We start from the raw sequence: 27,106 nt of genomic DNA, 5'->3' as shown, positions 1-27,106 counted from the left end.
AAAAACTGTGAAATTATCAGATAGTACCTGCTTATATCCAGAGGAGTGAAGTGAGTTTTCAGGAGGCACGTGATGACACAAGAAACAAGCTTGACCTTTCGAGAGGTCACAGACGCGTCGCAAAGTTCAAAGAGCAAACTTGGAAGCAGGCCCAGTTTGTGCATGACCACTGCAATCTTGCTGTCGTTGCTGAGGAAGCAGAGAGAACATCTGTCACAATATGTTATTGCCAAGGATGTTTATTTAGAACCGTTCAGGCACTTGTCCAGTCAGGCTCTATCCTGTCATTGATTCCATGTTGTACTTTCCCATGACACACAAGCTTGATATCTATGACGAGCTCCTGAAAATATTGACAGGGCGGACGATAAGGACTTGCTGTCAATCCTGAACAAGAGCGTCTTTATTTCAGTCTCCAGAAGTTGCATAACATGTTGTCATGTGAGGTAAGAATAAAATTTGATTAAAAAAGGGTCGAGTGAGTGTGGGAACTACCTCGGTGACTTCAAGATCTCAGCAAAGTGGTTCAGAACAGAGAGGTCCAGATTTTCGGATGTGTTCTTCCACACCTAAAAAAAAACAACAAACAAATTGAATGAATTGGCAATGTACAGTGGGGCAAAAAAGTATTTAGTCAGCCACCGATTGTGCAAGTTCTCCCACTTAAAATGATGACAGAGGTCTGTAATTTTCATCACAGGTACACTTCAACTGTGAGAGACAGAATGTGAAAAAAAAAAAAAAACAGGAATTCACATTGTAGGAATTTTAAAGAATTTATTTGTAAATTATAGTGGAAAATAAGTATTTGGTTCAAAATCTCACGATACATGGCCCTATTCATTCTTTCCTTAACACGGTTCAATCGTCCTGTCCCCTTAGCAGAAAAAAAGCCCCAAAGCATAATGTTTCCACCCCCATGCTTCACAGTAGGTTTGGTGTTCTTGGGATGCAACTCAGAATTCTTCTTCCTCCAAACACGACGAGTTGAGTTTATACCAAAAAGTTCTATTTTGGTTTCATCTGACCACATGACATTCTCCCAATCCTCTGCTGTATCATCCATGTATCCATTTTGGTATAAACTCAACTTGTCGTGTTTGGAGGAAGAAGAATACTGAGTTGCATCCCAAGAACACCATACCTACTGTGAAGCATGGGGGTGGAAACATCATGCTTTGGGGCTGTTTTTCTGCTAAGGGGACAGGACGATTGATCCGTGTTAAGGAAAGAATGAATGGGGCCATGTATCGTGAGATTTTGAGCTAAAACCTCCTTCCATCAGTGAGAACTTTGAATGGTTGACCAAATAATTATTTTCCACCATAATTTACAAATAAATTCTTTAAAATTCCTACAATGTGAATTCCTGGATTTTTTCCCCCCATTCTGTCTCTCACAGTTGAAGTGTACCTATGATGAAAATTACAGACCTCTGTCATCATTTTAAGTGGGAGAACTTGCACAATCGGTGGCTGACTAAATACTTTTTTGCCACACTGCATTTGAGCCCATGTAGGACCACTATCCCAGAGCTTTATACCTCAAGATCCAACAGAAGAGCCTGGAAAGCAGAAGTATTCTGCAGACAATCTGAAGCGCAGCTCAGCTCCATGGAACTCGAAAGGTACAGAATCAGTTGAAAAACTCGGTGGCTAACGAGTCGACGTTTCATTTTTAGCAAGAAAGCTAGCACCTGCAAAGAGAACAACTCTATAACTAAATCCCCTCATGGATTTTTTTTTTTTCAGTTTTTATGACTAAATATTTGGAACATACTTTGTATCCATTGATGCGCTTCATTTCCTGCTGCATGGCAGAATTAGTCTCCAGTACGGAGAGGAGAACCTTGACCGCTGCATACAAGGAGCTGTCATCCGCTGCCATTGCAATTACACTGAGAACAACTGCAGGCCCGCCAACATACAGGAAGCCATCAGCGGTACTTCGAGGTATAAATGAGCGCACACCTACAAGGAAAATCAGAATCAGAAATATTTTATTAATCCCCGAAGGGAAATTAAGATTTTCAGCACAATACCATTCAAGAGCCGACAAATATTACAGGGAGACAGAACAGGACCGCTGACGGGTCCGCCAACTTCCGGCGCCCCTTACAAAAAAACAATGGGGACGGCGTGGCGAATTTGTTAGAGTGGCCGTGCCAGAAATCTGAGGGTTACTAGTTCAATTCCCACCTTCTACCATCCTAGTCACATCTGTTGTGTCCTTGAGCAAGACACTTCACCCTTGCTCCTGATGGGCCCTGGTTAGTACCTTGCATGGCTGCTCCCGCCATCAGTGTGTGAATGTGTGTGTGAATGTGGAAATAGTGTCAAAACGCTTTGAGTTCCTTAAAAAAAAGGTAGAAAAGCACTATAGAAGTACAACCCATTTACCAGTTACCATTTACAAAAAAGGTGAGAAACAGGTAAAAGGCTGGGGTCCGGGGTAGAAAAAAAATTCTGTCTAAACCTGGGCCCCTGGAGAGGGGGTCCAGACTGAGGCCACTTGAAAAAAACCTCATAGCCATAGCACACATAAGCTTGTGTGTAAGAGGGAAACATCAAACATCAAAGAACACAAAGGACATTAAATACATTAAAGGACTACTGAAACCCACTACTACCGACCACGCAGTCTGATAGTTTATATATCAATGATGAAATATTAACATTGCAACACATGCCAATACGGCCCGTTTAGTTTGCTAAATTGCAATTCTAAATTTACCGCAGAGTTTCCTGTTGAAAACGTTGCGGAATGATGACGCGTGTTAGTGACGTTATAGGTTGGAGGAGACATTTTAGCCCAGCACCACACACGGCTAAAAGTCGTCTCTTTTCACCGCATAATTACACAGTAATTTGGACATCTGTGTTGCTGAATCTTTTGCAATTTGTTCAATTAATAATGGAGACTATAAAGAAGAATGCTGTTGGTGGAAAGCGGTGGATTGCAGCTGCATTTAGCACCGAAACACAGCCGGTGTTTCTTTGTTTGTTGTGAAGCTTTAACACGGAGTGGTCAAGCGAACATGTTTCTCTACGTCAACCAGCAAGTTTTTGGATGGGGAAATTGTGATATTAAGTCGGCTCTTACCGGAGACTTGAGTGGATAATGCGACCTCCTCCTGTAGCTGTCAAAAAGGTAGCTGTGATCTTGTCTCCTCCATTGGCTTATCTGAGAGACACTGGCGTTCACCGCAGCCGTCCGACTTTCAGGTATGGCTTTATAATCTCACTAAAACACTATTAACACAATAAGCAGATAAGGGATTTTCCAGAATTATCCTAGTAAATGTGTCTAATAACATCTGAATCGCTCACACTGCAGTCGCCTTTTCTTTTTAGTGCTTCACTCTAACTTTCCTCATCCACGAATCTCAAATTAATGTGGAACTCGTCGCTTTCTCTGTCCGAATTGCACTTGCTGCTGGTGGCTATGATTATAAACAATGTGAGGATGTGAAGAGCCCCACAACCGGTGACGTTACGCGCACATCGTCTGCTACTTCCGGTACAGGCAAGGCTTTTTTATTAGCGACCAAAAGTTGCGAACTTTATCGTCGATGTTCTTTACTAAATCCTTTCAGCAAAAATATGGCAATATTGCGAAATGATCAAGCATGACAAATAGAATGGACCTTCTATCCCCGTTTAAATAAGAAAATCTCATTTCAGTAGGCCTTTAAACGAGCAGAGCTGATGCAACCAGCCACTTCTACATACAGCTACAAAAGTAAAACAAACAAACAAAAAAAAAACATATACACTGTGGTGGCCTGTACAGTGTTTCACGCCATCGTCTGTTGGGGTGGGGTGAGCATGGCCAGAAACAGGAGCAGACCCAACAAAGCAACCAAGAGAGCCAACTCCAAGGCAATGTGTTTAGACAATATAAAGACAGGATATATTTCAGTAAAATAAATCACATATAAAACTGACCATAATGTCCGACCAGGGCTGCTCCGATTGTGCGGGCTGTCCCACTTAAGTGCTGACTAATGTTGTGAGCCAGGAACACTGGAGTGGACTGGTCTCGAGAAGTTATCCCCAGCTGGAAATAGACAAGACGACTCGTAAACACATCCACAAATAGCGTTGAAAGAGCGTTCCAGCTGAACGAACCTCTTTAGCAATCAGTCTGCAGTCAACTTCATTGTATTTCTCTCGGATCTGCACAACAGTCGTTAATGTGGAAACTGCTGGGTTGATGCCAAATGTGATCCTCTCCTCAGGAACCAGCTGAAGAGGGATAGACTCGACTTCCGGATTGTGATCTGGGAAGAAATGATGGAATGACTATTCAGGCTATATCCAGGTAAATCACACACACCAAAAAAAAACAAAAAACACTTTTCAGGTTGAATTACAACATCATAGGACCTGCCTTTGTCGCACAGAGCTAGAAAGTTGCCCAAGTAAGAAGTGCCTTGAGAGTACATGACTTTCACAACCTCCGGGCTTAAAGCCGTCTCAAAAAGGTAGGAAGTTCCGACCCTCCACACAAGAGCAGCATGTTCCTTCCAAAGAGCGGGTGTTCCGATCAGTCCGTACACGTCAATCACAGCCGTGGGGTCCATGTAGACATACTTGCCGGGGAATGGCTGGATGTATCTCATCTGAATAAGAACACAAACACATGAAGCTGTATTCTGTTTTATTTCAGCGCTTTAATCTCTCTCCTTTCCCGCCATACCTTTCCAGTCCCTACAGCTTTGCCGTTGAAGTAGGCGGAAGCCGTGCAGCTTTTTTTCACGTCTTTTGCCATGACCACAACAAGATGGTGCCACTGACCTGGAACAAGCAAGCTGGAACAACGGAACCTCAGTGAGGTGGGCAAAGAGGTTGGGGTGCCCACTTCTGGCTCCATCATATCTGTAAATAAAAGTCATAGTAAGTCCATAGTAAACGTGGGTCATATTACAGGACAAGCACACTGTTCACATTTTCGCAACCATTTTTGTTGCAGTATATTTTCTCTGGGACAATACTATACAAATGAAAAGTGTATACACTTTAAAGTAACCAGTGTACAGCTTGTAGCATATTATAGATTGGCTGGAATTGGGCGGTATAGCTCGGTTGGTAGAGTGGCTGTGCCAGCAACTTGAGGGTTGCAAGTTCGATTCCCGCTTCCGCCATCCTAGTCACTGCCGTTGTGTCCTTGGGCAAGACACTTTACCCACCTGCTCCCAGTGCCACCCACACTGGTTTAAATGTAACTTAGATATTGGGTTTCACTATGTAAAGCGCTTTGAGTCACTAGAGTTTCAACGCGTAGAAGCATTTAAGTCTCACCTTAAAACTCATCTGTATACTCTAGCCTTTAAATAGACCTCCTTTTTAGACCAGTTGATCTGCCGCTTCTTTTCTTTCTCCTATGTCCCCCCCTCCCTTGTGGAGGGGGTCCGGTCCGATGACCATGGATGAAGTACTGGCTGTCCAGAGTCGAGACCCAGGATGGACCGCTCGTCGGGACCCAGGATGGACCGCTCGCCTGTATCGGTTGGGGACATCTCTACGCTGCTGATCCGCTTGAGATGGTTTCCTGTGGACGGGACTCTCGCTGCTGTCTTGGAGCCACTATGGATTGAACTTTCACAGTATCATGTTAGACCCGCTCGACATCCATTGCTTTCGGTCCCCTAGAGGGGGGGGGTTGCCCACATCTGAGGTCCTCTCCAAGGTTTCTCATAGTCAGCATTGTCACTGGCGTCCCACTGGATGTGAATTCTCCCTGCCCACTGGGTGTGAGTTTTCCTTGCCCTTTTGTGGGTTCTTCCGAGGATGTTGTAGTCTTAATGATTTGTGCAGTCCTTTGAGACATTTGTGATTTGGGGCTATATAAATAAACATTGATTGATTGATGATTGATAGAGAAAAGCGCTATATAAATATAATTCACTTCACAAAAAGGAGTTCACACACATGGATCATGTTTTATTTTGGTCATGTTCGGTTTTGTTTTTTGGACACTCGGTTCCTGTTTTGCCCTTTCCTGGTTTGTTTTTGTTACCATGACTACTCATTAGTTTTCACCTGTCACGCACCTGTCTCACGTTTTGGCCCTCGCTCACCTGTTTTCAATGATCATGTCACTGCTTTTTAAGCCAAATCAATTAAAATCAAATCAACTTTATTTATAAAGCACATTTAAAATTTACCACAGGGGTAGCCAAAGTGCTGTACAATGGACAGGTTAAAAGATAATACGAGGACCGAGCAAACAACACAACACAAACATCCATCCATCCATCCATCATCTTCCGCTTATCCAAGGTCAGGTCGCGGGGGCAACAACCTAAGCAGGGAAACCCAGACTTCCCTCTCCCCAGCCACTTCGTCTAGCTCTTCCCGGGGGATCCCGAGGCGTTCCCAGGCCAGCCGGGAGACATAGTCTTCCCAACGTGTCCTGGGTCTTCCCCGTGGCCTCCTACCGGTTGGACGTGCCCTAAACACCACCCTAGGGAGGCGTTCGGGTGGCATCCTGACCAGATGCCCGAACCACCTCATCTGGCTCCTCTCGATGTGAAGGAGCAGCGGCTTTACTTTGAGTTCCTCCCGGATGGCAGAGCTTCTCACCCTATCTCTAAGGGAGAGCCCCGCCACACGGCGGAGGAAACTCATTTCGGCCGCTTGTACCCGTGATCTTATCCTTTCGGTCATGACCCAAAGCTCATGACCATAGGTGAGGATGGGAACGTAGATCGACCGGTAAATTGAGAGCTTTGCCTTCCGGCTCAGCTCCTTCTTTACCACAACGGATCGGTACAACACAAACAGAACATGACAAAAAATAAACAAATAAAACATAAAAACAGGTTCACAGCAGGTGTATAATGGGGCGCCATTGCAGGATGGATATCACTTAGTGTTAAAAGCCAAGGAATAAAAGTATGTTTTTAAGAGAGATTTAAAAACAGGAAGAGAGGAGGCTTGTCTAACACTCAGAGGTAGGTCGTTCCAGAGCTTGGGAGCAGCAGCAGCGAAAGCTCTGTCGCCTCTAAGCTTCAGCCTTGTGTCAGGGACCGTCAGTAGCAGCTGATCGGCTGATCTTAGGGATGGAGTGGGGGAGTAAGGCTGAAGGAGGTCGGAGAGATATGTTGGCGCGAATTTGTTTAGACATTTAAAAGCAAATAGAAGGAGTTTAAAATTGATTCGATAACGCACAGGGAGCCAGACGAGCAGCAGAGTTCTGAACGAGCTACAGGCGGGCGAGGGAGGCCTGGCTAATGCCTACATTGTAGTAGTCTAAACGATTCGAGATAAAGGCGTGAATTAATTTCTCGAGATCATCTCCTGACAGAAGCGGTTTCACTTTCGCTATTTGGCGTAATTGATAGAAGCTTTTTTGAACGACGCTGCTGATCTGTTTTTCGAATTTAAAATCTGAGTGGAACTCTACCCCCAGGTTTTTGACACAGTCGCTGAGATACGGGGTCAGAGTGCCGAGGTCAACGTTGGGGGCGGGAGAGCGACTTGGACCGAACAACATAACTTCTGTTTTGTCTTCATTTAGACTCGGGAAGTTAGCTGAAAGCCAGGCTTTGATGTCGTGCAGGCAGTCAATGAGACGTTGAACTGTGTTGTTTTGTGCCATGGGAAAATAGATCTGGCAATCATCGGCATAAAAATGAATTGCAATACCTAAAAATAGAACCAAGGGGGAGAAGGTAAAGCGCAAATAGGATTGGGGCAAAGCCAGTCTGTTTCTGTTCTTCGTCCTGGCAACATCACCTCCTTCACGCCCTCGATCACCTGCTATGGTGGAATTTTATGAAGTGTTCCTGAGCCCATGTGGTGATATCCTTTACACACTGATGTCGGTTTTTGATGCAGTACCGCCTGAGGGATCAAAGGTCCGTAATATCATCGCTTACGTGCAGTGATTACTCCAGATTCTCTGAACCTTTTGATGATTTTACGGACCGTAGATGGTAAAATCCCTAAATTCCTTGCAATAGCTCGTTGAGAAATGTTGTTCTAAAACGGTTCGACAATTTGCTTACAAAGTGGTGACCCTCACCCCATCCTTGTTTGTGAATTACTTAACATTTCATGGAAGCTGCTTTTATCCCCAATCATGGCACCCACCTGTTCCCAATTAGCCTGCACACCTGTGGGATGTTCCAAATACGTGTATGATGAGCATTCTTTAACTTTATCAGTATTTATTGCCACCTTTCCCAACTTCTTTGTCACGTGTTGCTGGCATCAAATTCTAAAGTTAATGATTTGCAAAATAAAAAAAGTTTTATCAGTTTGAACATCAAATATGTTGTCTTTGTTGCATATTCAACTGAATATGGGTTGAAAATGATTTGCAAATTCCGTTTATATCTACATCTAACACAATTTCCCAACTCGTATGGAAACGGGGTTTGTAGTCTAACGTATATCAAAGTTTCATGTGAATATTGCTGTTTTATATAATCTTATATGACACTTGTCCCTTCAGAAGACTTTAAAATACAATAAAAGGGTCAGTAAAATGTAAAAGGGTTTACTTTTATGAGAAAGTGTCATGTGTATTGTAGACGCTGAACCTACTTTGAATAGACCACATCCTAATATATCTTACCAAAGTAAGTGAAGGTTTCCTCCTCAGTGGACAGGACCAGACAGCCATCAAAGGCCGAGAAAGAGACAGACAAGCAGATGTACTGTTGCTCCGTCCGTGACATGTGGCGAACAATCGTCAGGAGTCGGATTGGGTGTGAATCACATGCTGAACTAAACCTATTGATCTGGAACCAGCAGGAAAAGGAGAGACCGGCAGTGGGAGGGAAACCCCGGCAGTCTAATAAAATGAAAGAGACACGAGACATTAGATTTATTCATAAAGACATTACACCTGTTTAATATTTAGACTCTCACCTCCTCCTATTCCACCTGTTGAGATGGAATCGGCTGTCACTCCCTTCACTGTTGCCAGAGAGGGCAGAAATAGGCAACTGTAAAGCACAAAGACATCATTTTTTTAGTGTACAGCACCGGCACTGCAGTATGTGACATTTGAATACATTTATCTAGCAAAGGGGTCACCAACCTTTTTGAAACCAAGAGCTACTTCCTGGTTACTGATTAATGCGAAGGGCTACCAGTTTGATACACACTTAAATAAATTGCCAGAAATAGCCAATTTGCTAAATTTACCTTTAATAAATAAATCTATTTATACATAAAAAAATGGGTATTTCTGTCTGTCATTCCGTCGTACATTTTTTATCCTTTTACGCAAGGTTTTTTGTAGAGAATAAATGATGAAAAAAACACTTAATTGCACAATTTAAAAGAGGAGAAAACAGGAAAAAAAATGAAAAATTAAGTTTGAAACATAACTTATTTTAATTTCGACTCTTTAAAATTCAAAATTCAACTGGAAAAAAAGAAGAGGAAAAACTAGCTAATTCGAATCTTTATGAAAAAATTTAAAAAAGAATTTATGGAACATCATTAGTAATTTTTCCTGATTAAGACTAATTTTAGAATTTTGATGACATGTTTCAAATAGGTTAAAATCCAATCTGCACTTTGTTAGAATATATAACAAATTGGACCAAGTTCTATATTTCTAACAAAGACAAATCAGTATTTCTTCTAGATTTTCCAGAACAAAATTTTTTAAATAAATTCAAAAGACTTTGAAATAAGATGTATATTTGATTCTACAGATTTTTTTAGATTTGCCAGAAAATTATTTTTTTTATTTTAATCATAATAAGTTTGAAAAAATATTTAACAAATATTCTTTGTCGAAAAAACAGAAGCTAAAATGAAGAATTAAATTAAAATGTATTTATTATTCTTTAAAATAAAAAAAATAAAAAAAATTACTTGAACATTGATTTAAATTGGAAAGAAGGAGGACTTTAATAGGTAAAAAGGTATATGTGTTTAAAAATCCTAAAATCATTTTTAAGGTTGTATTTTTTCTCTAAAATTGTCTTTCTGAAAGAAGCAAAGTAAAAAAATAAAAGAATTTATTTAAACAAGTGAAGATAGGTGCCAGCGACCCCAAAAGGGAATAAGCGGTAGGAAATGGATGGATGGATGGACCAAGTCTTTAAAATATTTTGTTGGATTTTCAAATTCTATTTGAGTTTTGTTTCTCTTAGAATTAAAAATGTTGAGAGAAGCGAGACCAGCTTGCTAGTAAATAAATAACATTTGAAAAATAGAGGCAGCTCACTGGTAAGTGCTGCTCCTTGAGCTATTTTTAGAACAGGCCAGCGGACGACTCATCTGGTCCTTACGGGCTACCTGGTGCCCGCGGGCACCGCGTTGGTGACCCCTGATCTAGCGCTAACCATCACCAATTTAAGCAATACAACCTTAGTGACTCACCCATAGCCATTCTCACTCATGTCAAACTCTACAAATGCAGGTGTGGCGGAGATTCGATGAGGCCGAAATGTCCGCGGTGACGTCATGGACACCAGACTGATGATCTGGTGGGCAGTGATAGTGGGACCGGCTGGCAATTCGCTGCAGGTCGACGACTCTAACAGGCTGGAGGCCCGCTTTATTGCTCGCGCTGTGGACCCTGCAACAGTGTCTGCTTTTGTGCCGAGATCTGGGGGAAGCAACACCAGCAAAATGTGGTGATTGAAACCGCGAATTGAATGTAAAGATGACTCAAAACGGGTGCTTGTAGAATGTAGACGATCCCAACAGACACTGGATATGCGCGTTGATAAAAGCACAACTAAAATGTGGTTTATTTAAGAATTTAGCAGTTTTCTGAGATTTATCGAGAATTGTTAAAAAATAGCATATTGGGGCCTTTAATGTACTATAAAACAAAGAGAGTGTCATTGCCACAAAGTAACATATACAGTACCAGCTACTTCTCCTGGTTTAGGTGACACTTTCGCCTTGTCTGCCAAGCACAGAGGGTCTCCTAAACATAGAAACTTTCTGAAAAAGGAAACAAACTTAATAAGAATAAAGATCCTGTTAAAATAAATATTATTTTGGATGAAGCATATCTAACCTGAAGTCTGAAGGTGTGATGGCCTGGGAGGAGAGCTTCTCCAAGATTCTTGTAACGGTCAGATGCAAGGGGTGATTAGGATCCAGCAGCATGGTGCGGCAGTGAATCAGGACCGTGGAGAGGAGCCCTCCTTCGCACATCATCTGACGGTTTCGCTCCGACTTGGCCGCCGCCTGAACGTGATTCGCCACGGCGAGCTGGACCTCTGTTGAAAGCTGAGCGAAGGAGAGGAATTGGGTCAAACCTTGAAAGTACTCGTGAGATGATGTCAAACAATATATATATACATATATATATATATCCATCCATCCATTTTCTACCGCTTATTCCCTTTTGGGGTTGCGGGGGGTGCTGGCGCCTATCTCAGCTACAATCGGGCGGAAGGCGGGGTACACCCTGGACAAGTCGCCACCTCATCGCAGGGCCAACACAGATAGACAGACAACATTCACACTCACATTCACACACTAGGGCCAATTTAGTGTTGCCAATCAACCTATCCCCAGGTGCATGTCTTTGGAAGTGGGAGGAAGCCGGAGTACCCGTAGGGAACCCACGCTTTCACGGGGACAACATGCAAACTCCACACAGAAAGATCCCGAGCCTGGGATTGAACCCAGGACTGCAGGACCTTCGTTTTGTGAGGCAGACGCACCAACCCCTCTTCCACCGTGAAGCCCTATATATAAATATATTGTTTTTTTTTTACAAATAATTAAAAAAATAAAATAAAATAAAAAATATATATCCATCCATCCATCCATCATCTTCCGCTTATCCGAGGTCGGGTCGCGGGGGCAGCAGCCTAAGCAGGGAAGCCCAGACTTCCCTATCTCCAGCCACTTCGTCTAGCTCTTCCCGGGGGATCCCGAGGCGTTCCCAGGCCAGCCGGGAGACATAGTCTTCCCAACGTGTCCTGGGTCTTCCCCGTGGCCTCCTACCAGCTGGACGTGCCCTAAACACATCCCTAGGGAGGCGTTCGGGTGGCATCCTGACCAGATGCCCGAACCACCTCATCTGGCTCATCTCGATGTGAAGGAGCAGCGGCTTTACTTTGAGTTCCCCCTGGATGGCAGAGCTTCTCAACCCTATCTCTAAGGGAGAGCCCCGCCACACGGCGGAGGAAACTCATTTCGGCCGCTTGTACCCGTGATCTTATCCTTTCGGTCATGACCTAAAGCTCATGACCATAGGTGAGGATGGGAACGTAGATCGACCGGTAAATTGAGAGCTTTGCCTTCCGGCTCAGCTCCTTCTTCACCACAACGGATCGATACAACGTCCGCATTACTGGCACGGCCACTCTACCAACCGAGCTATACCGCCCCAAATACAAAAATATACCTGCGTGTCCTCAGGAGTAAAGACTGATGGGAGGAGAGTCATGATGATTCGAATAGCTCCAGGGTGAAGTGTGACATGCTCACAAGTGAACCTAAATGCCAGAAAATATTGTTAATGTTTTGTAGCGCTTCCTTTTAGGCCTGTTTCAACATGTGAGGATAAATGAGCACCTCGACTGGGAATTGGAGCGGACTGTGGATGTGCTGGTTCCTGTTGATTTATATTTCCCTTGCATGTCCTCCAAAGGTGGCTGGACAGGCCCCGTATGGACAGAAGGTGATGCCGATGCTGTTGAGCTGTTTATTTCCTTTCGGTCCCGGTCACACCCATTCTCAGGTTCTAAGCCAAAGTTGAAGTCCAGAGGGGAGCACTGGCCTGTAGCAAAGTAGTCAAGATAGGAAAGGAGCCTAATACAATTCCGAAGAGTGACTGGGAGGTGGACAGATGGGGAGGAGGGACCTGCAGGGACCTCTTCTGCCAGCTCAACAAACTGATGGAAGCTTTTTCCAAGAGGCTGGTGGTCTTCCGCGGTCTTGACAAAGCATCTTGCCTCTGCCTCCCACCTGCTCCTCTCTGAGCTTTCAGCGTGGAAGCAGCCCAGCTGGAGGAGAGCCTCAGCCAGCCTTTCGTAAAAGCCGCCGGTCTGAAAAAAGTGTGCATTCACCACGTGAAGATGAACGGCGCAGGCTAATATGTGGAGGGCGAGAAGCACGAGGTCGAGGAGGGGTCGACGTCCGACGGACTGCCACGCTTCCCCCCGAGGAGGGTCGGCAAGAGCGCCTTCCATGTCGAGCACGAGTGAGAGAATTCCCGTGAAGCCGCCGGCCCGTCGGAAAGCGTCCCAGCTATTTGGGCTCTGCAGCACCTTTAGCACGGACTGTGAAAAAGACAATTTGACATAAAATGCAGGTATTATACATTAACCTCAGAGTACATTTCTACACAAAGCTTTCAGCTTTTGAAACGTGCTGAAGTCAATTAAAACCGGGTGATGAAAAATAGATGAAACATATAGATATATCATAAATCATTTCTGGTAAATAGTTTTGGGAGGTCAAGCAAATCGCATTAGCTTTATTCAATTTGGAGAGCTAATCCATCAGGTAGGTAAAGTGTGAGGCACAACGCAGGGGTAAATGTGATTAAGTGAAACCGGAGTAATCACAATGGCTCTCAACACTTGGCAACCCGGGTCAGACCCAATCTGATTGCCACCTGCTTTAACCGCGTTAGCACAAACAACACACACGGGCGATATACACCTGATCTGCAAGTAAGAGCGCCTCTCATTGCCATCTATAAAAAAAAAATGGACACATACAGTAGGTGTGTAACCTCGTTAAGCCTAATCGCATTTCGAACCCATTCACCGATCGGATAGCGGCTCGGCACAATGCTGCTCGCCTAATCAAATCCAGTTCTGGGTTAACAGCTAAACCTGCTTTAGCAAATCAATCTGCTTTGTCTCGAATCTAATCAGCGTCCCACATGTAAAGAAAATAAATTTGTTTGCTAATTATATTTTAAGTGCATTACAATTTGTTATGTTTTGATGTGTGGGAGGAGGACAACAGGCGGAAATCCCCGTAAGGATGGGCGTGTCGGCATGTGTGGGCACAGTACCTGGAGAAGGTCTCGCTTCAGAGCCAGTTCATGTTGAGTAGAGGAGCACAGCGCTCCTACGGCGGTGCTCATGAACTCCTCTGGGTTCAGCTCGGCGAGATGCTCCAAAATGCTCAGAGTGGGAGCCCGATACTGATCTTCGTCCAGGAAGATCTTTATGTATGGGACCATTCCAAGTTCTCGGACAGAAACTGCAGAATTAGAATAGATTTGATTTGATATGTTTATATTTAAAATACCATATTTCCTTGAATTGCTGCCGGGTATATAGTATGCGCCTGCCTAGAATTACTGCCGGGTCAAACTCGTTTCGCAAAATATTATTTTTATTAGCGCATGTCTAGAATTTCCGCCGGGTCAATCTTGTTTCGCAAAATAATTAGCATCTATCCATCCATTTTTACCGCTTATTCCCTTTTGGGATCGCGGGGGGCGCTGGCGCCTATCTCAGCTACAATCGGGCGGAAGGCGGTGTGCACCCTGGACAAGTCGCCACCTCATCACAGGGGCCAACACAGATAGACAACATTCACACTCACATTCACACACTAGGGCCAATTTTAGTGTTGCCAATCAACCTATCCCCAGGTGCATGTCTTTGGAAGTGGGAGGAAGCCGGAGTACCCGGAGAGAACCCACGCATTCATGGGGAGAACATGCAAACTCCACACAGAAAGATCCCGAGCCTGGATTTGAACCCAGGACTGCAGGAACTTCGTATTGTGAGGCAGACGCACTAACCCCTCTCCCACCGTGAAGCCCAAATAATTAGCATATGCCTAGAATTTCCACCGGGTCAAACTCGTCACGTCACGAGTGACACTTCACCTGTCATCATTTTCAAAATGGAGGAGGCTGATTTCAATCATTTAAAATCGCATAAAGGGAAGACAATTAAGAGCTATTCAGTAGGATTTAATGTCCAAGCTATTCCATCCATCCATTTTCTACCGCTTATTCCCTTTTGGGGTCGCTGGCCCCTATCTCAGCTACAATCGGGCGGAAGGCGGGGTACACCCTGGACAAGTCGCCACCTCATCGCAGGGCCAACACAGATAGACAGACAACATTCACACTCACATTCACACACTAGGGACCATTTAGTGTTGCCAATCAACCTATCCCCAGGTGCATGTCTTTGGAAGTGGGAGGAAGCCGGAGTACCCGGAGGGAACCCACGCATTCACGGGGAGAACATGCAAACTCCACACAGAAAGATCCCGAGCCTGGATTTGAACCCAGGACTGCAGGACCTTCGTATTGTGAGGCAGACACACTAACCCCTCTTCCACCGTGAAGCCTATCACAAACACATGACATATGGAAATTAAAGTGAAGTGAATTATATTTATATAGCGCTTTTCTCAAGTGACTCAAAGCGCTTTACATAGTGACACCCAATATCTAAGTTACATTTAAACCAGTGTGGGTGGCACTGGGAGCAGGTGGGTAAAGTGTCTTGCCCAAGGACACAACAGCAGTAACTAGGATGGCACAAGCGGGAATCGAACCTGCAACCCTCAAGTTGCTAACACGGCCACTCTACCAACCGAGCTATGCCGACAAGTGCTGTAATAAATGAATGATCATGAATCTGATCATTCCAGTATGTTTCTGATGCTCAAAAATAGTTTGCCAAAAAGTATCAAAAGTTAAGGTACACCTAATTTTTACATCATATGCTAATTAGGTGTCCAGACACATCCAATCATAAAGATGATATTTCCTTCATATTTCTAATTGTCAAAAACATGAAATAGACACCGAGTTTGGATTTGTAGCTCATCCATCCATCCATCCATCTTCTTCCGCTTATCCGAGGTCGGGTCGCGGGGGCAACAGCCTAAGCAGGGAAGCCCAGACTTCCCTCTCCCCAGCCACTTCGTCTAGCTCTTCCCGGGGGATCCCGAGGCGTTCCCAGGCCAGCCGGGAGACATAGTCTTCCCAACGTGTCCTGGGTCTTCCCCGTGGCCTCCTACCGGTTGGACGTGCCCTAAACACCTCCCTAGGGAGGCGTTCGGGTGGCATCCTGACCAGATGCCCGAACCACCTCATCTGGCTCCTCTCGCTGTGGAGGAGCAGCGGCTTTACTTTGAGTTCCTCCCGGATGACAGAGCTTCTCACCCTATCTCTAAGGGAGAGCCCCGCCACACGGCGGAGGAAACTCATTTCGGCCGCTTGTACCCGTGATCTTATCCTTTCGGTCATGACCCAAAGCTCATGACCATAGGTGAGGATGGGAACGTAGATCGACCGGTAAATTGAGAGCTTTGCCTTCCGGCTCAGCTCCTTCTTCACCACAACAGATCGGTACAACGTCCGCATTACTGAAGACGCCGCACCGATTTGTAGCTCATCTGGTTCTAATTTAGAGCCAAAAGCGTGTTCAGGTGGTGACCCTGTGACGACCCCAAAGGTCATAGGCGTGGGCGCCCTGGCCAAATCATTAAAGTATGCCCTCAGCTACACCTGTGCCAAATTTGGCGCTTTTAGACAAAAGTGAACGAACACACCCTAAAATCTCCCTGAGGGCCCCCACTATTGTACCTGTGTTCTTAATTGACCGCAGAGTGAGGGTAGACACAAGTTGAAGCATACAAGCGGTGAGTAACTTGTCGCTGTCCTCCACACATGGCGGCTGCTGTGCGTCTAAGAAACACAAGACCAATGCCTCAGAGTCAATACATGTCTTGTTAAATGTGACTCACTGTGACGGACACAAGTAGTCCATGTAGCTCAATGCCACTCTGTAATGGTAGTTATGGAGTTCACTTATGAGGCTGAGTCACACACTTTGTCTCCTACCTAATTGAGCGGTGGAGACAACGCCGGCTTTCCGGATGATCTTGGCTCTCCTGCGAAGTTCCACCAGCAGCATCTCCAGGAGGCCCCAGTCGCTTAGCACCTCTGCTAGCATACCGCTGTGCACGGTCATCCTACACAAGCGTGCGAAAAGGAGAATAATTTACAAACCCCGTGTCCATATGAGTTGGGGAATTGTGTTAGATGTAAATATAAACGGAATACAATGATTTGCAAATCATTTAAAGAAATAAATAAATGGGTTGTACTTGTATAGCGCTTTTCTAACTTCAAGGTACCCAAAGCGCTTTGACACTACTTCCACATTTACCCATTCACACACTGATGGAGGGAGCTGCCATGCAAGGCGCTAACCAGCACCCATCAGGAGCAAGGGTGAAGGGTCTTGCTCAGGACACAACGGACGTGACGAGGTTGGTACTAGGTGGGGATTGAACCAGGGAGCCTCGGGTTGCGCACGGCCACTCTACCACTGCGCCACGCCGTCCCCATTTTCAACCCATATTCAGTTGAATATGCTACAAAGACAACATATTTGAAGTTAAAACTGATAAACATTTTTTTTGTGTGCAAATAATCATTAACTTTAGAATTTGATGCCAGCAACACGTGACAAAAAAGTTGGGAAAGGTGGCAATAAATACTGATAAAGTTGAGGAATGCTCATCAAACACTTATTTGGAACATCCCACAGGTGTGCAGACTAATTGGGAACAGCCATTATTGGATATAAAAGCAGTTTCCATGAAATGCTAAGTAATTAACAAACAAGGATGGGGTGAGGGTCACCAATTGGTAAGCAAATTGTCGAACAGTTTTAGAACAACATTTCTCAAAGAGCTATTGCAAGGAATTTAGGGATTTGACCATCTAGGGTCCGTAAAATCATCAAAAGGTTCAGATAATCTGGAGAAATCACTGCACGTAAGTGATGATATTACTGACCTTCGACCCCTCAGGCGGTACTGCATCAAAAAACGACATCAGTGTGTAAAAGATATCACCACATGGGCTCAGGAACACTTCATAAAACCACTGTCAGTAACTACAGTTGGTCGCTTCATCTGTAAGTGCAAGTTAAAACGCTACTATGCAAAGCGAAAGCCATTTGTCAACAACTCCCAGGAACGCTGCCGGCTTCGCTGGGCCTGAGCTCATCTAAGATGGACTGATGCAAAGTGGTAAAGTGTTCTGTGGTCTGACGAGTCCACATTTCAAATTATATTTGGAAACTGTGGACGTAGTGTCCTCCGGAACAAAGAGGAAAATAACTATCCGGATTGTTATAGGCGCAAAGTTCAAAAGCCAGCATCTGTGATGGTATGGGGGTGTATTAGTGCCCAAGGTATGGGTAACTTACACATTTGTGAAGCCACCATAAATGCTGAATGGTCCATACAGGTTTTGGAGCAACATATGTTGTCATCCAAGCAACGTTATCATGGACGCCCCTGCTTATTTCAGCAAAACAATACCAAGCCACGTGTTACAACAGCGTAGCTTCGTAGTAAAATAGTGCGGGTACTTTCCTGGCCCGCCTGTAGTCCAGACATGTCCCTCATCGAAAATGTGTGGCGCATTATGAAGCGTAAAATACGACAGCGGAGACCCCGGACTGTTGAACGACTGAAGCTCTACATAAAACAAGAATGGGAAAGAATTCCACTTTTAAAGCTTCAAAAACTAGTTTCCTCAGTTCCCAAACATTTATTGAGTGTTGTTAAAAGAAAAGGTGATGTAACACAGTGGTGAACATTCCCTTTCCCAACTACTTTGGCACGTGTTGCACCCATGAAATTCGAAGTTAATTATTATTTAAAAAAAAAAATTAAGTTCATGAGTTTGAACATCAAATATGTTGTCTTTGTAGTGCATTCAATTGAAAATGTGTTGAAAATTATTTGCAAATCATTGTATTCCGTTTATATTTACATCCAACACAATTTCCCAACTCATATGGAAACGGGGTTTGTATGTAACAACTTATTGGCAATGTTGGGTGACGTCAAAGGTGTTGTGATTTCAAAACGAATTCTCTGATAGGAAATAGTGAATTTATTATTTCCAGATTCAAACTTTTTCCATCATAAAAAGCAACGTTATGAATAACAGTTTAAAAATTACTACAATACTTACTACCATGGTTTATTACAAACTAGCATAGAAATGTAAATATACTGTAAGTTATCCGTTGTTTATAACTAACACAATCATCCTTTGAAGATTTCTAACATTTATGTAAGTATAAGAAACATATTTACATTACTTTTTAATGTATTGCATGTTTTGAACAGAGCAAACACTTTCCTGCACGTTTTCAGCTGTGTAATGATAAAAGGTACCCAAAATACATTATTGCAACTCACAACTATAGTGTAAACCTGTTGTTAAATGCATGCCTTTTGAAGAGTGTCCAACAAAACTGAGCGTTATTGTTCTTGAAACAATACTATCAGTGCATGTGAACCAAATGTTACAATGATGAATAATAACGTTTGTAAAGTGTACATCAACCAAGAGGTCAATAAAACTGCTCACCTGTGAAAGCTTTTAAGTGTTGCCACTCCAAACTCCGCCCCTTCTTCTCCTCCAGCCAGTGCCCCCGACCAGCTCTGCTTTAAGATGCCCAGTACTACCCGCAATGCCTCATGGGGGATGTAGTTTAGCTTGAATATGACCTGCAGAACACCCAGCATCAGAATCACAAGTACAACACAGTAAAATAAAAAATACCGTAATTCCTTGAATTGCTGCCGGGGCGCTAATTAATTTAAAACCTCTTCTCACTCCTGCGCTTACCAAAGGCATGCGGTAAAAGTAAGCATGCGCTAATTATTTTAAAACCTCTTCTCACTCCGGCACTTACCAAAGGTATGCAGTAAAAATTTAAGTGTGATGTAAGCTTGGACCTTAAATCCTACTGAGTAGCTCTTAATCTTCTTCTCTTTATGCGATTTCAAATTACCGGTATTGAAATCAGCCTCCTCCATTTTGAAAAGGATGACAGGGGAAGTGTCACTCGTGACGTCACGAGTTTGACCAGGCGGTAATACTAAGCATGCGCTAATTATTTTGGGAAGCGAGTTTGACCCGGCAGTAATTCAAGGCAGGCGCATACTATATGCCATGCGGCAATTCAAAGAAATACGGTAGTTCCAACTCACCATCTCTAGCATTGAAAAGAACATTGCTTGGACCGCGTCTGGTTTGCGCCAGACACACGCAGCCAGTTGGGCCATGGTCTGCACAGTCCACTCCGAAAGGAAAAAATTAGCTTTGTCCCTCTCCCAAATAATCTGAAGGGTTCTCAGAATCTGGCAGCACAGGAGAGGGTCCTGGCAACGCAGCAAAGAGGTCTGCAGAAGTTGTAAGGCAGGTAGGTTCTTTACTGAAGAACCTGGAGAAAAAAGCAGTAGTGCATCAACTAATGAGAAGTGGTCCTGGTGATTCAGGACGTATTGTATTTATCACAATGTTCTATTTATTTCAATGAGACCAAGGGTAACACAGTCAGAAGCCTTCAGTAAAAGTTTCTTTGGCAAGGTCAATTATTATTAGAGTCACAGAGCCTACAGTATAACATCAAACACACGCTGAACATTGTAAACAAATCGAGTTGCATGTACATAGATAGATAGAAAACGAACAATGGCGCACATTTGAATGCAAAGGTAGCATAGAATAATGTGCCTTGATGTCGTTTGTTTGCCACCTTGTCAAAAAGTTCACATGGAAGGTATTAGATTAATGCAACAAACACACCGCATGTTTGTTGTGAGTAAATATACAGTAGCTGCTTAGTAATAGGATTCATGTTCACGCTTAAGTTCAATTGCATCAGCCAACTTAAATAAGATCAATGCAAGACTCCATGAGCTCTTTGATGGAACGAGAGCTTCTCTTTGATGTGATGGATGGCTGCTCGGTGTGCGTTTGTTATGGATGTCACATTTCTGAGTGTTAAATCTATGGGTGTGTGCATCCATGATAGATGGCCGCTTGCAGTAGGCCAGTGGTGAATAGATGTGGGGCATCTTAATATTGTTACAGGGAAAGCCGCCACTTCATCATCCCAGACATAATCACCTCAGCTTCCTGTTAAGCGGAGGGACGCTGAACGCCACAGTGGGGTACAGTGGGCAAATTGAGCAGCCACCCATTCGGAAGTCACACAAATGGAATGATGAGCTCTGAGCATATGAGTTCAATGAAGACACTATTAGAGGTCAGCTGTAGATAAGTTGTTAAGTTGAACCGTACCTTTATTGAGCGGAGCCTCAAATCTGAAGCCCGGAGGTTGGGGGTGACTGACGCAAACAGCCACTTTGAGCTCCGTTTTCCCGAGTAGGGTGATCGAGGCAATGAGCGCCAAAAGCTCCTCCACAGACTGGAACTGATCCTCTGGTACGCCGCCTTCACAACTTTAATGGCATCAGCAGCCATTAAAAAGATATCAACAGTATTAATAGAACAACTCCTTGTAATGAATGGCAAAATCACTGTTCAACTTCATGGGATTGTATTATAAGACCAAGTTATTCCACATTCATGAGTATACGGGACTGTCTCAGAAAATTGGAATATTGTGATAAAGTCCTTTATTTTCTGTAATGCAACTAAAAACATGAAAATGTCATACATTCTGGATTCATTACACATCAACTGAAATATTGCAAGCCTTTTATTATTTTAATATTGCTGATTATGGCATACAGCTTAAGAAAACTCAAAAATCATATCTCAAAAAATTTGAATATTTCCTCAAACCAAGAAAAAAAAAAAAGATTTATAACAGCAAAACAAAATCAAAAATTTGAAAATGTCAATTAATGCACTCAGTACTTGGTTGGGAATCCTTTTGCACGGATTACTGCATCAATACAGCACTGCATGGAGGCAATCGGCCTGTGGCATTGCTGAGGTGTTATGGATGCCCAGGATGCTTCAATATCGGCCTTTAGCTCATTTGTATTATTGGGCCTGGTGTCTTTCAGCTTCTTCTTCACTATAACCCACACATTCTCTATGAGGTTCAGGTCAGGGGAGTTGGCAGGCCAATGGAGGACAGTAATGCCATGGTCAGTACACCAGTTACAGCTGGTTTTGGCACTGTGGACAGGTGCCAGATCATGCTGGAAAATGAAATCATCATCTCCAAAGAGCTTTTCAACAGATACAGCTTCAATAACCGTATTCCCATGGTCAAGCCACTCCTGAACTCTAGACAACGGAAGTTCCCTCAGTCAGCAATGGTTTTGGGGAGCCATGTCAGCTGCTGGTTTTGGTCCACTGTGTTTCATCAAGTCCAGAGTCAATGCAGCTGTGTACATGCTTCCATCTGTTGTAAAGCTCTATGGAGATGATGATTTAATTTTCCAGCATGGTCTGGCACCTGCTCACAGTGCCAAAACCAGCAGTAAGTAACTGGTGTACTGACCATGGCATTACTGTCCTCCATTGGCCTGCCAACTCTCCTGACCTAAACCCCATAGATAACTTGTGGGGTATTGTGAAGAAGAAGCTAAAAGACACCAGAACCAATAATGCAAATGAGCTGAAGGCCACTATTGAAGCATCCTGGGCATCAAAAACACCTCAGCAATGCCACAGGCCGATTGCCTCCATGCCACGCCGCACTGATGCAGTAATCCGTGCAAAAGGATTCCCAACCAAGTACTGAGTGCATTAGTTGACATTTTCAAATGTTTGATTTTGTTTTGCTGTTATAAATCTTTTTTTTTACTTGGTCTGAGGAAATATTCACATTTTTTGAGATCGGATTTTTGAGTTTTCTTAAGCTGTATGCCATAATCAGCAATATTAAAATAATTAAAGGCTTGCAATATTTCAGTTGATGTGTAATGAATCCATAATGTATGACATTTTCACGTTTTTAGTTGCATTACAGAAAATAAAAGGACTTTATTAAAATATTCTAATTTTCTGATACAGTCCTGTATATCATTGGTGTCTCACATAACATAATTCCAAGATGGAAATAAAGAGTAATTATTGAATCGCCCGTCCTACAATGTGGTTGTTGTTCTTATCTGCTCACCGTTGGAGAATGTTTTCGAGTGCCTTGTAGCCATTGTGGGAGTCAAACTCGGTGAAGAGGGCTGGATTGAGAGGATATGTGTCTCGAACAAAGCTAAACACAGCTGTGGCCACCTCAGCTAAAAGCGGACCCGCCACGTCAGTACTGATCCGGGAGAGATTCTGGATGCAGATGCGAATGCAGTTCTTTCCTAAAGAGAGGACACATCAATTATTTGATACCCAAAACAAATCTACACTATTAAAGTACAAGGGGTGTGGGAAAAAAATCGATTCGAATTTGAATCGCGATTCTCACGTTGTGCGATTCAGAATCGATTCTCATTTTTTTAAAATCGATTTTTTTTAATTTTTTTTTTTTTATCAATCCAACAAAACAATACACAGCAATACCATAACAATGCAATCCTATTCCAAAACCAAACCTGACCCAGCAACACTCAGAACTGCAATAAACACGACACAGAACAAACCAAAAGTAGTGAAACAAAAATGAATATTATTAACAACAGTATCAATATTAGTTATAATTTCAGCATAGAAGTGATTACAAATCCCTCATTGACATTATCATTAAACATTTATAAAAAAAAAAAAAAAAAGGAACAATAGTGTCAGAGTGGCTTACACTTGCATGGCATCTCATAAGCTTGACAACACACTGTGTCCAATGTTTTCACAAAGATCAAATAAGTCATATTTTTGGTTTGTTTAATAGTTTAAAAAAATGTACATTATTGCAATCAGTTGATAAAACATTGTCCTTTACATTTATATAAGCTTTTTACAACAATCTACTACTCTGCTTGCATGTCAGCAGACTGGGGTAGATCCTGCTGAAATCCTATGTATCGAATGAATAGAGAATGCTTTTAAATCGGGGAAAAAAAAGGTTTTGAATCGAGAATCGTATTTAATTGAAAAAAAAAAATCGATTTTGAATCGAATCGTGACCCCAAGAATCGACATTGAATCAAATTGTGGGACACTCAAATATTCGCAGCCCTATGAAGTACATATTTGAGGTATTAATAATAATTGATTGGATTTGCTTTTATAAACAATGAAAGCGCTTTACAGTGAATTAACTGATATGAGTATAACTTATATTATCATCAGGTATTACTGCAGAAGTATGTGTAATCCAACACAATAGCTGTTGTAAGACTTAGACCAGGGCTCTTCTCCTAGTGGCCCTCGGGGCCAAATCCGGCCCGAGAATGACACCATATCGGCCGTCGAGTTCAATTCAACACTTGGGAGACAAACATTTTTGCAGCAAATTCCTAAAAACACTAGAGTGTTCCTGTTGTAAAAAGGCATATTGGCAGATTATTGCATTGGCATTTTAACCTTTCTAACAAACAAAGAATAATGGGTTCCAAACTTGTGATTTACATAACTGAAGTGTTCCTCAAGGCCCCCCTTATAGTCCTCTCCTTTTCGGCAGTTACATTTTTTTTTCCATAAGGTGATTTTGGACCTGTCTTTTTCATACCATACCAACTTTATTTAAAAAGCCCTTTAAAAACATCCACAGTTGAAGAACAAAGGGCTGTACACCACAGATAAATATAAGCAAAGGACAGACTAAAATATAACATTTTAAACCAAAGTAAAATAATTATTGAAAAAGCTAATACAAATTACCGTAAGAACAATGTGTTAGATAAAAAGCAGTCAAAAAGTTAAAAGATCAATGTGGAGGGACGAAGCCGACGAGCCGACAGCAGGATAGGACAAACAACGGTCCTGCCCAAGATGGCGGCCAGGAGGCGGAGCATAGAGGCGGGGCATGCTTGGAGCGACGCTGCAGCCATCGGAGTCAGGTGCGTAAACGACACACCTGCTCTCCATCTCTGCATCTTCTACTGCAGTTTAAAAGGGGAGAAGGAGGAGCAATCAATCAATCAATCAATCAATGTTTACTTATATAGCCCTAAATCACTAGTGTCTCAAAGGGCTGCACAAACCACTACGACATCCTCGGTAGGCCCACATAAGGGCAAGGAAAACTCACACCCAGTGGGACATCGGTGACAATAATGACCCAGTGGGACGTCGGTGACAATGATGACTATGAGAACATGATACTGTGATACTGATGATACTGATGACTATGAGAACATATGAAAACATGATACTGTGAAAGATGGATCCAACACAGTCGCGAGAGTCCAGTCCAAAGCGGATCCAACACAGCATCGTGGCAGAAGTAGGAGAAGAAACCACAGACGACGAAGACGATAGCGACCAGAAGAGAGTTGAGCCCCCGTGGAAGACTAAGCCAACAGCCACCAAAATGTGCGCCGAGACGAGCAGGAAGAGAGGTCGCGCTAGAAATTGGTGCGACCGACCGGAATGAAAACTTATTTGTTGAAATAATAAACGAGAGTCAAACCTGCTACCATGCATCATGGATCGATGGTCCATGCTACCGACGGCTGGAGACCTGTCACATTAATCCTTCGGGCTATTCAACTGAAAGCCCATTATCTCAGTTAAAAAAAACTTGTGAAGAACTCACAGTTTTGCAGAAGATTCTTAAAAACATTATAGTATATATGATTTTTGATTAGAGTTTTTCCAGAAAACCTTTACAAACAGCAGAATGCTCCTGAAACTGACAAAATTAATCGTACAAAATCAAATGTCCACTGTAGACCAGTGGTCCCCAACCTTTTTGTATCTGCGGACCGGTCAACGCTTAATAAATTTTCCCGCGGCCCGGGGGGGGGGGGTCCTCTTTTTTTTTTTTTTTTTCCTTTGGCATGAAAAAGGGACGTTTTTGTCATGAAAAAGGGAGTTTTTTGTGGTTGGTGCACTAATTGTAAGTGTATATTGTGTTTTTTATGTTGATTTAATAAAATACTACACGGTCTAGCTCCATCCTATCTTGCCGATTGTATTGTACCATATGTCCCGGCAAGAAATCTGCGTTCAAAGGACTCGGCTTGTTAGTGATTCCCAAAGCCCAAAAAAAGTCTGCGGGCTATAGAGCGTTTTCCGTTCGGGCTCCAGTACTCTGGAATGCCCTCCCGGTAACAGTTCGAGATGCCACCTCAGTAGAAGCATTTAAGTCTCACCTTAAAACTCATTTGTATACTCTAGCCTTTAAATAGACTCCCTTTTTAGACCAGTTGATCTGCTGTTTCTTTTCTTTTTCTTCTATGTCCCACTCTCCCTTGTGGAGGGGGTCCGGTCCGATCCGGTGGCCATGTACTGCTTGCCTGTGTATCGGCTGGGGACATCTCTGCGCTGCTGATCCGCCTCCGCTTGGGATGGTTTCCTGCTGGCTCCGCTGTGAACGGGACTCTCGCTGCTGTGTTGGATCCGCTTTGGACTGGACTCTCGCGACTGTGTTGGATCCATTGTGGATTGAACTTTCACAGTATCATGTTAGACCCGCTCGACATCCATTGCTTTCCTCCTCTCCAAGGTTCTCATAGTCATCATTGTCACCGACGTCCCACTGGGTGTGAGTTTTCCTTGCCCTTATGTGGGCCTACCGAGGATGTCGTGGTGGTTTGTGCAGCCCTTTGAGACACTAGTGATTTAGGGCTATATAAGTAAACATTGATTGATTGATTGATTGATTAATAAATTAAAAAAAATAATAAAATATTTTTTTTGTTTATTTATTTTTTTTAAATAAAAATTAATAAAAAATTATTCTGCGGCCCGGTTGGGGACCACTGCTGTAGAGGACACTGGTTCTTCAAAATATGCAAACTAATCCCTGAAAGAGGCAATAAACTAGCACGACATCAAGCCCAGAGGTGTTTTGAATATTTTTCGCCTCCTGTGTAGTATAATAAAGTATAACTTGTACCAGAAACGGTATCTCACAAGTGTAAGCTGCGCCCAAAACTAACAAACCTTTGGGAAAGAAGTCAATCTAATAAACAGTTCTTGTTTTGGGTCAATATAGGAACATATATAGTAAGTCTATTTCAGTTGTTTCTATTAAAACAGGATGCTAACGTTATAAAGATTTTTCTAATAAATTTGAAAAATAAGGACATGGGCTTCACGGTGGGAGAGGGGTTAGTGCATCTGCCTCACAATACGAAGGTCCTGCAGTCCTGGGTTCAAATCCAGGCTTGGGATCTTTCTGTGTGGAGTTTGCATGTTCTCCCCGTGAATGCGTGGGTTCCCTCCGGGAACTCCGGCTTCCTCCCACTTCCAAAGACATGCACCTGGGGATAGGTTGATTGGCAACACTAAATTGGCCCTAGTGTGTGAATGTGAGTGTGAA

General features: G+C 43.2%; 1 protein-coding gene and 1 long non-coding RNA gene across 7 annotated transcripts in view; one reads left to right on the top strand and one right to left on the bottom strand.

Moving 5' to 3' along the window:
* Positions 1–27,106, bottom strand: part of wdfy4 (WDFY family member 4) — a 142,274-nt gene that overhangs the window by 96,763 nt on the left and 18,405 nt on the right. For all 6 annotated transcript variants that reach the window (XM_061910252.1, XM_061910250.1, XM_061910254.1 and 3 more), the window contains exons 8-29: positions 22,850–23,039; positions 21,052–21,212; positions 19,956–20,188; positions 19,330–19,469; positions 16,774–16,904; positions 16,516–16,617; positions 13,969–14,159; positions 12,516–13,222; positions 12,346–12,436; positions 11,002–11,216; positions 10,849–10,925; positions 10,353–10,581; positions 8,883–8,959; positions 8,587–8,805; positions 4,702–4,880; positions 4,393–4,624; positions 4,131–4,282; positions 3,948–4,059; positions 1,780–1,970; positions 1,544–1,696; positions 496–569; positions 28–189 (exon numbers count right to left, since the gene is read on the bottom strand). In XM_061910252.1, coding sequence (XP_061766236.1) covers positions 28–189; positions 496–569; positions 1,544–1,696; positions 1,780–1,970; positions 3,948–4,059; positions 4,131–4,282; positions 4,393–4,624; positions 4,702–4,880; positions 8,587–8,805; positions 8,883–8,959; positions 10,353–10,581; positions 10,849–10,925; positions 11,002–11,216; positions 12,346–12,436; positions 12,516–13,222; positions 13,969–14,159; positions 16,516–16,617; positions 16,774–16,904; positions 19,330–19,469; positions 19,956–20,188; positions 21,052–21,212; positions 22,850–23,039 — 4,018 coding nt within the window. The remainder of the gene's footprint in view (positions 1–27; positions 190–495; positions 570–1,543; positions 1,697–1,779; positions 1,971–3,947; positions 4,060–4,130; positions 4,283–4,392; positions 4,625–4,701; positions 4,881–8,586; positions 8,806–8,882; positions 8,960–10,352; positions 10,582–10,848; positions 10,926–11,001; positions 11,217–12,345; positions 12,437–12,515; positions 13,223–13,968; positions 14,160–16,515; positions 16,618–16,773; positions 16,905–19,329; positions 19,470–19,955; positions 20,189–21,051; positions 21,213–22,849; positions 23,040–27,106) is intronic.
* On the top strand, positions 4,403–5,873 carry LOC133558994 (uncharacterized). The gene is made up of 2 exons (XR_009808074.1): positions 4,403–4,486; positions 4,710–5,873. It is a non-coding gene; the product is annotated as an uncharacterized LOC133558994 (long non-coding RNA).

Source organism: Nerophis ophidion, linkage group LG09 (genome assembly GCF_033978795.1).
Source record: "Nerophis ophidion isolate RoL-2023_Sa linkage group LG09, RoL_Noph_v1.0, whole genome shotgun sequence".
Classification (NCBI taxonomy): domain Eukaryota; kingdom Metazoa; phylum Chordata; class Actinopteri; order Syngnathiformes; family Syngnathidae; genus Nerophis; species Nerophis ophidion.
This window is presented reverse-complemented; position numbering and strand designations above follow the sequence as displayed.